Raw genomic sequence first — 9482 nt, 5'->3', positions numbered from 1 at the left:
CCCCTTCGTCTGTCGCCACATCAGGGAAGACATCAAATTGTTGATGGGCTTCTACTTCTATGTTAGCATTCAAGTTTATGTGAGGTGCCAGTATCTTTCATTTATTTTTTTTCCTATTCCAGTGAAGCAAATGGACGAGCCGTAACGAAGGGCTCGGCAATGGGGCTCGGCAATGGATGGCAACGACCGCAGCCGCCGCGGCGAGGAAGGGAGTGACTCGGCCATGGAGGCGCAGCAGGGCCGGCTTGGACTCGGCGGCATCCGTGGGATGGAGGAGGAACAAGAGAGAGAAAAAGGATGGCATATTGTTGACACCTAAATTTTGGCGACCCATTTAATTATTTATCGCATTAAAAAATTAGGGATTAATTTTAACCCCTAAAAAAATATTAGTTAATTAATTAATTGCATATCATATAGTTTTAAGTGCATTTATTTTAATTTGCATTTACATTGGGCCGGTGATAAATGGGTTCAAATTGATGGTTCAGAATATTAATTTGGCGAATTGGACTAAGCCCACGAAAGAAGTAAATCGGCCCAAGCCCGTATCATCGGAAAGATTTTACGGATTGATTTGTGCGAGATTTCAAATTTTAGAAGAATCCTTTTGCAATCCTAAAGCAAATATTGCACTTGGAAAAAAGAATTTTCGTGGATACGAATTTGGAAAATTAAAAATCCTAACCATGACCTATAAATAGATTAAATGCGTAGGGTTTGAGGTGGGGGCCACACATTAGACGGCCGCACAAATTCCACGAAAAAAGAGAGACGAGAAACTTGGGTTTCTCCGTTCGTTCCCTTTTAAAAAAAAAGAAGAGAAAAAGCTTTGAGGGGAAGAGGAGAAAAGTCAACAGCAAAAAGAAGATTTTGCTGCTGCAGAGAAAGAGAAAAAGGCTGAAGAAGTAGCAGGGAGAAGGGACAGCAACAGTGAAATAGCAGAGAGAAAGTCGAGAGGGAAGGGTTTGTGCAGGAGAGAAAGAAAGAAAAAAAAGAAAAAAAAAGAAAAAAGTGAAGAGAAGTTTTTCTTCTGCAGAGAGAGAGAGAGAGAGAGAGGAAAAGGTAAAAAGTAAAAAGGCAGAGGTGAGGGGACGTTTACTGTTCATCGTCTCCCTCACGCTCGCCGGCTCTGTTTTGCCTTCCACCCGCAGCCAAGAAGCCCGCCGGACGCCCTCGCACCTCCACCGGCCGCACCTGCATCGCTCAGCCGCACCGATCGCCGACCCTCGGCGCCGCACCGCCGCACCGCCGGATCCCCTCGGCCTCCGTCCCCGCACTCGCTCGGAACCCGATCTGCCGCTCCGGTCCACCAAAGCTCTGCCGAGACCGGACTCGAGCCAGATCTGCCCATCACCGCCCGTCGCTCCACCCGCGGCGACGCGACACCAGCAATCGCCGATCGCCTCCTCGCGACGACCCGAGCTCGAGTCGAGCCGCTTCGCCAGGCAGACCCGCGACGCCCTGTTCGACTCCGGACGCCGCCCGCACGCAAATCGTCAGAACAGGACTCAAGCCTTCCTAGTTCCGCCCCTGACCACCCGAACCTTCCGCCCAGACGCAGCAACGCTGCCCCGCCTTCACCGGTGATCCGCTCCAGCCCGTCCGTCCGATGCCCCTGCAGCGCCTCCACCCGTGACGCCTCTGTTCCGTCCGACGAAGCTGCTGCTGTGCTGCTCCGAGCCTCCCCCGACGACTGCTGCTGCTGCTCTTGTGTCGTCCCTGTCCCGCCTGACCTGCGACCAACCGTGCCTTCCCTTCGCCGGAGCTGCCCTGCCGGACCGACGCCAGTTGCCGTAGGTGACCTGCCACGAGCAATCCGTGCTTGGGAAGGGAAAAAGAAAACAGAAAAACAAAAGAAAAAAAAAGGAAAATCAATTAGGTAGTTTTTTCTTTACTTTATTATTATTTTTTATGTTAGTTTCATTTATTTACTTTGTTTTTTTAGTAGGATTATTCCTGAATGAATGGTTGAATTCCAACATGAAATAGTCCTCGAGCTAGGATTGACAAATCAGATTTTCGCGCCCAAATCCGACTCGCAATTCTTCAAAAATCGACAATCCAATCTCAAGCCCAAGATTTGATTCGCGATTTAATTTAAAATTAACAAACCCGATCTCATGCGCGAGATATGGTTCGCTAATTTTGGATATCAATCTTATCTTGTTTGATTTGCCATCATCAAGTTAGTTAAGTCGAATCTTATTTTCGAAAAATAAAAAATAAAAAAATCTTAATTAGGATTAGGTTTGTTATCATCTTGCATATTTATGAATTTTTAAATAAAAAAATCAAAAAAAAAAAAAGTGCAATTATTTAGGTTGTTAGTTTTTTATTTGAATTGCATGTTTAATTATTTGGCAATTTTAATTTCGAATTTTATAAAAAACACAAAAAAAAAAATCATTATGCATATATCATGATTGAATTAAGGCATTCTTTGCACGTCATCGCATGTTAAGATTGCATGTTATAGGTTTAGATAATTTCTCCTAAATAAATTGCATGCTTATTAGAAAAATAAAAATCATGTGCACGTCATATAGAATTAGTTTCATACAATGCACGTCATTTAGTGATTTTTGTTAGATGCATTTAATTAGAAATTGCCTTAGGTCATTAGATTAATTTAGATTGCATATTTAAATGTTGCATTTCTTTAATTTCGAATCTCATAGAAAATACAAAAAAATTATTTAGAATAAATCATCTCATGCTTAGGATAGACTACATGCTTAGTTATGTCATATTACTTAGGTCATATAGCTAAGTCATGTTGCTATGTCATATCATTTCATGTTAAATTAGTGGCATGCATTGCATATCGCATGATTTTCATTAATTAAGTGAAAACAAAACAAAAATTGCGTGTTAATTAGAAATCATATTTAGGACTCGATGATGAATTCTAAACTAACAACGCGAGATCTTTCGTTCTTTATGAGGTAAGTCCTGCAATTTATTCATTTGCTTTCTTGAGTGTTAAATTGGTGGTTTGCGTATCTGCATAGTCACTTCACATGTTAAGGAATTAAAATTAATTCAAGTTGCTTGCCAAATAATTTTTTTCAAAATAAAAGATAAATGTACCGAAATGGCGTTAGAGAAATCTAACGTAACCAAATCCCCGAACTCACAAATTTCTGGTTCGTAGGAATAAAGTAAATCTCCCGTTACTTTATTTGGGTTTCTAATCGATCCACAAAAAAAATAAAATAGATTAGTGGCGACTCCTGATTGAAAATCATTTGCATGTTAAGAACTTGAACCGAAAGTCGCGAATTTGTATGGGCTTGGGAGAGCCAAGTTAAGTCTAAACTTAACAATCCATTAGCCAAACCTTAGGTGATTCATACCCGAAAAATTGGTTGCGACACATACACACACACACACACACACACACACATATATATATATATATATATTTTATTTGCTGATCACGTCAGCCTATGACATAGTACTATGCAACCATTAAATACTTTCTCAGGAGATGAACTGATAGCATCCCTGTGATTATACTTGTATCACTTGAGCTTGAAACTTATTTTTCTCACTTGAAATTATCATCATGCAATCAACTGTTCATAGTCATTAATACATGAAATATGTGGGCACTCTGGAGAATATAAACAATCTTTGTTGGTCTGCTGAGTTGCGTATAATGGGTTGACATAGGAGATAGAAAAATGAAACAGATAGAGAAAAAAATAGAGTAGGCTGTTTTCCTAAATCGACTGGTTGTGTTTAAAAAACTAGAAACTAACTTTGACGAGTTGGTTGCTATCCACTCAAGAACTGATCACATCTAATTGACACTTAGAGGATGCCTCGTAACATTCATAACATAACGTTTTAGGATTCACCAGAACAGAACCTACAAATACAAGTAAATGGGAACTGAACTTTGAAATAGCTATTAGGGGCGGGACAGTCATTCCCAATGGATCTCTTCAAGGATGGCGGCTAGAGTCAGTCTCCAAAATGCTCAGCGATGAGCTTTGCAAAGCAGTCGCCAGTTTCATTTAACGGCAAGTATAGGCGACCACAGGGTGAACGGCTATTCCGACTCTTATGACCATCAGGAACGGACCATTGCATTTATGTGGAACGGTTTTGCCTGATGTCATCCCTACAAAAGGACACTTGACAAGCAAAGCTATTGTTCTCTACGCAATTTGGGAAGTTAAATCACACTTTTAGATCCGATGATCTCTACCTCAAATTCCATTTCGAGCACTCTTTATTTGGTTTATTAATGCAGTTACATGTTCATGAAATTAAACTTGGACTTGGCTATTCTTGACAAATAAACAAGGCCAGAAAATTGCCAGGCATGAATAGAAATTCAAGGCCTGAAGTTACAATCATAAGTTAATTATCTTCTCTTTCTCATTTCGTTTTTTTTTTTACTCGTTGTTTCTTTTCCTGGGCAGAAGGTTCGGTCTGTCTTTTGTTCGTCCTCGTGCGGCAGTCATGTTTGAATTTGACTTGCGGGTGAAGACCGGGAGTGTCGAAAAGAAGAAAAGTAGTGGCTAACTCTACTACGGAATTACATTGAGTGGTCTAACAAACTTCGCGTGTTCCCTGCCATAAAAGCTTTTAAGTTGTTTGATTAAGAAGGATTGAATTTTCAAATACCATGACACAAAAGCAAGTGAAGATGTCCATGAAAAGTAGGTTAAAGATGAGATTATTTAATATCAAACTTTAAACTAAATGTTGACTGAAAAAAATATGTATATATTCGATGTCGAAGACAAGGCACGTCTTTATATATAACAATTTTCCATAGTCTAGTCAGTTGCACTTCCCTTGCTAGCTCCTAAAATCATGGCTCCACCTCACTTTCTCCTCGTAGCGCTCTCGACCCGCAGTGCGATGAACCCAGCCCTCCAGCTAGCTGAACGCCTCGCACGCGTTGGCAGTCGTGTTACTTTCCTCAGCACCGTGTACGCCCACCGCTGCATGATCGATCCGGTTTGCCCCGAAGGTGTGACCTTCACCACGTTCTCCGACGGCTATGATGATGGGTATGTGCCAGGGGATGACCCCGAGCGCTACATGGCCGAGATGAAGCGGCGGGGGTCGGAAGCTCTTAGAGGCCTGATTGAGCATAGTTCTGGACAAGGCCTCAGCTTCACATGCGTGCTGCACACGATAGTGCCTTGGGTCCACGATGTTGCTCGTTCCCTCCAAATCAAATCGGTTCTCGTTTGGATTCAACCCGCTACCGTGTTCGACATATACTATCATTACTTCAACGGCTACGAGGATGTGATTAAGAGCGTTACAAGCCAAAGATGTGATACCACATCGCTCATCCGATTGCCCGGCGTACCACCACTAACCAACCGCAACATCCCCTCCTTGCTCCACGTCGAAAACAAGTATGCTTTCTTTCTGCCGGAAATTCAAAGCCTTTTAGAGAACCTAAAAGAGGGGGAAAATCCAAAAGTAGTACTTGTGAACACCTTCGATGCGCTTGAACTCGAGGCATTAAGAGTGATTGGTACACTGAATTTGGTCGGAATCGGGCCCCTTGTCCCGCTTAGTTTCCTAGATTCAGATCAATCTTCCAGAGGTGACCGCTTCCTGGGCTCCGAGGATTATGTCAAGTGGTTGAACGCAAAGGAGGAAGCGTCCGTAATTTATGTAGCCTTTGGAAGCATAGCTAGGTTATCAAAGGCGCAAAAGCGAGAAATGGCGCGCGGATTGCTAGAGACTGGACGCCCATTCTTGTGGGTGATGAGAAAAGATGATGGAGATGATGATGAACTTATTTGCAAAGAGGAATTAGACAAGAGAGGAGTGATAGTCCCATGGTGCTCTCAAATCGAGGTCTTGTCGCATCCTTCAATAGGATGTTTCCTTACTCACTGCGGGTGGAACTCGACGATCGAGAGCCTCGTGTGTGGTATCCCGATGGTGGCGTTCCCACAATGGATTGACCAGATGACAAATGCAAAACTCGTCGAGGATGTGTGGAAGGTCGGGGTTCGAGTGTCCGAGATTGATCAAGAAGGCATTATTGTAGAGGGAGGTGAAATCAAGAAGTGCTTGGAATTGGTCATGGGAGGTGGAGAGAGAGGTGATGAAATTAGAAGGAACGCAAAGAAGTGGAAGGATTTGCTCATGGAGGCTTCTAAGGAAGGGGGATCTTCGGACAAAAATCTCAAGGCCTTTGTTGAAGAAATCGCCTAAGTAGAGGAGCAAGTAATGGAGTGATTAATGATAAATGTTATGGGTTTAGCTTGAATTAAATATAGCTTGAGAATATGCTCCTATCGTTCTTAAATTCGCATGAATCTTTGAGAATTGTACTGGTTTGAATTAAATATAGCTTGAGAATATGTTCCTGAAGTTAAACTTGGTGGTTTTCAGGAAAATTTGGCCAATACAATTGATGTATGAGCATGGGCTTTTTATTTCGTACACTGAAAATGAAAAAAAGAATTTTAAATAAGCCTTGTCGAAAATGGTTATTCTTTTAAGACGAAGGTAGCCTGTGGAATTGAATTTTTCCACCACCATGCCATAAAGACCATGCTATAAAGTCATTTTTCAAAGTATTAATATCATCTTAATCATTAATTTTGCAAAACCTTTTAATCAACAATTGGTATGATATTGGCCCCCACGACCAAGGTACAGACAGCATTTTGGTTTTTTCGGCTAGTAAATATGCATTAGTTTGATTTCTAAAATCACCGTAATTATTACTATAGTTTTTTTTTTTTCATCATAAAGGGTTGGACACAAGGGAGCCAGGGAGGCGAGGGACGTTGCGGAGGAAGGAGGAGCAGTGGCCGTGGACAGCGGCAAGAGCTCGCTGGAGGTCGAATTCGTTGGGGGGACGTCCGATTGGAGAGGAGGCGTTGGGATTGGCGGAGGCGGAGGTCGCGTTCATGGCGGCTTCTGCGGAGAGCAGCGTTTTCGCGGGAAGACGACGGAGGTGTTTTTTTTTTTGGAGAGATTTCGAAGGGTTTGAGGAAGATGAAGGTACGAGGACGGAGAGGCGGAGGGTTTTGGTAGTTCTGAGCAAGACTATAAAAGGCTCCACCCATCAGGGCAGGTGCCCTCTCCGGGAAGTGGGTCCCTGGAAGGGGTTTTCTATTTTAGGGAGTTCCCCAAAAAAAACTCCCAAGAACAAGCCCGGGGAGGGCTATGAAGACAACCCAGGGGAATCAAAGCCCCTGGGGGTGGGCCGAGCCTCCCCCCCGAGCCCAAGTTTTCAAGTTCTGAGCAAGACTATAAAAGGCTCCACCCATCAGGCAGATGCCCCCCTCCGGGGGGAGTGGGTCCCTGGAAGGGGTTTCTATCTTAGGGAGTTCCCCGAAAAAACTCCCAAGGAACAAGCCCGGGGAGGGCTATGAAGACAACCCAGGGAGTTTTTTTGGGGAACTCCCTAAGAGATAGAAACCCCTTCTTGGGACCCACTTCCCCTCCCGGAGGGGGGCACCCTGCCTAATGGGTGAGCCTTTTATAGTCTTGCTCAGGACTAAAAACTGGGGCTCGGGGGAGGCTCGGCCCACCCCCCGAGGCTTTGATTCCCCTAGGTTGTCTTCATAGCCCTCCCCGGGTTTGTTCCTTGGGAGTTTTTTTTGGGAACTCCCTAAGATAGAAACCCTTCCAGACCCACTTCCCCCGGGAGGGGGCACCCCGCCCGATGGGTGGAGCCTTTATAGTCTTGAGCAAAGGGCCATGGACAAAGTGGCAAGAGCTCGCTGGAGGTCGACCGTTGGGGGACGTCCGATTGGAGAGGAGGCGTTGGGATTGGCGGAGGTGGAGGTCGCGTTCATGGCGGCTTCTGCGGAGAGCAGCGTTTTCGCGGGAAGACGACGGAGGTGTTTTTTTGGGAGAGATTTCGAAGGGTTTGAGGAAGATGAAGGTACGAGGATGGAGAGGCGGAGGGTTTTGGGTTTTTCTCGGGGCAAAAAATAATTAATTAACCGCAAAATTCCATCTTTCAGCTTTTAATTCTATCAGAATACGCATTTGAGTCCGTAGAACTTACAGAACTTACAGTTGTTTCTTTTGAGTTGAGACCTTTAAATTTACTATATTTTGTACCAAACCCATTTTATAGTTGGCACACTTGATCCGTCGCCAATAAAAAAAATGTTTCAAATCCTTGTTTGAAGATTTGAAGATTACCTATTGTCGTTGTTAAGCGAGGATACAATTTGTTTTTTCGATTTATATAATTACTCTAGACATTATTTGTATTGCTTTTTATCTCGATTAGGAAATTGATAATACGGTTGTTTATGTGAAATCATATTATAGGTTTGTCATAGTTTCTTTACTTGGGGTTACTAAAAAAACTCCTAAGTTTTTAGCTGGAGATTCCTTTAGGGGGAGAATTACAAAAAAAAATCCTAAATTTATTGTAATTGTGACAATTCAGTCATGTCGCGACCAATTTTTCGGGTGTGAACCACCTAAGGTTTGGCTAATGGATTGCTAAGTCTAAACTTAGCTCGGGCATTCCCAAGCCCATACCAATTCGCGACTTAGGATCAAGTTCTTAACATGTAATTGATTTTCTATTAGGAGTCGCCACTAATCTATTTTTGGTGGGTCGATTAGAAACCCAAGTAAAATAACGGGAGAACCAGAAACTATGGGTACGGGGACTTGGTTACGCTAGAATTCTCTAACGCCCTTTCGGTACCTTTCTTTTTATTTTGAAAAATGTTTGGCAAGCAGTTTGGATTGATTTTAAATCTATTTTCCTAACATGTGAGGTGATCATACGGGTACGCAAACCACCAATTTAACACCCAAGAAAATCAATGAATAAATTGCAGGACTTAGCTCATAGCAATGAAAGCATCTGCATTGTTAGATCAGAATTCACATCAACAATCCTAGATATGATTTCTAATTAACACACAATTTTTTTTTTCTTTTTTTTTTTCATTTATTTAATGAGAGTCATGCAATGCATGTTACTAATTTAACATGAAATGATATGACATGGTAACATGACCTAGCTATATGACCTAAGCAATATGACATAACTAAGCATGTAGTCTATCCTAAGCATGAGATGGATTTATTCTAAATAATTTTTTGTATTTTCTATGAGATTCGAAATTAAAGAAATGCAACATTTAAATATACAATCTAAATTAATCTAATGACTGGCAATTTCTAATTAAATGAACCTAACAAAAATCATTAAATGACGTGCATTGTATGAACCTAATTCTATATGACGTGCACATGGTTTTTATTCCAAATAAGCATGCAATTTATCCTAATATGCAATGGTGTGCAAAGAATGCCCTAATTCTAATTTTTTCTTTTTCTTTTTCTTTTATGAAATTCGAAATTAAAAATTGCCAAATAATTAAACGTGCAATTCAAATTTAAAACTAACATCCTAAATGAATGCATTTTTATTTTTTATTTTTCTTATTTAAGGAATTCGAAGTAAATAAATTTCTTATTCTAAACATGCAAAATAACCCTAA

At 41.9% G+C, this 9482-nt stretch overlaps 1 protein-coding gene across 1 annotated transcript; it reads left to right on the top strand.

Moving 5' to 3' along the window:
- The first annotated feature begins 4801 nt into the window (after nucleotides 1-4801).
- LOC104428678 (phloretin 4'-O-glucosyltransferase) lies at nucleotides 4802-6435 on the top strand. The gene has a single exon (XM_010041638.3). It carries the CDS (start codon nucleotides 4834-4836, stop codon nucleotides 6202-6204), a length of 1371 nt encoding a protein of 456 aa, XP_010039940.2. The 5' UTR covers nucleotides 4802-4833; the 3' UTR covers nucleotides 6205-6435.
- Nucleotides 6436-9482: the final 3047 nt, after the last annotated feature.

The sequence above is a fragment of the Eucalyptus grandis genome, chromosome 8, assembly GCF_016545825.1.
Source record: "Eucalyptus grandis isolate ANBG69807.140 chromosome 8, ASM1654582v1, whole genome shotgun sequence".
Classification (NCBI taxonomy): domain Eukaryota; kingdom Viridiplantae; phylum Streptophyta; class Magnoliopsida; order Myrtales; family Myrtaceae; genus Eucalyptus; species Eucalyptus grandis.
Note: the sequence above shows the minus strand (reverse complement) of the source record. Positions and strands in the feature narration are given on the sequence as shown.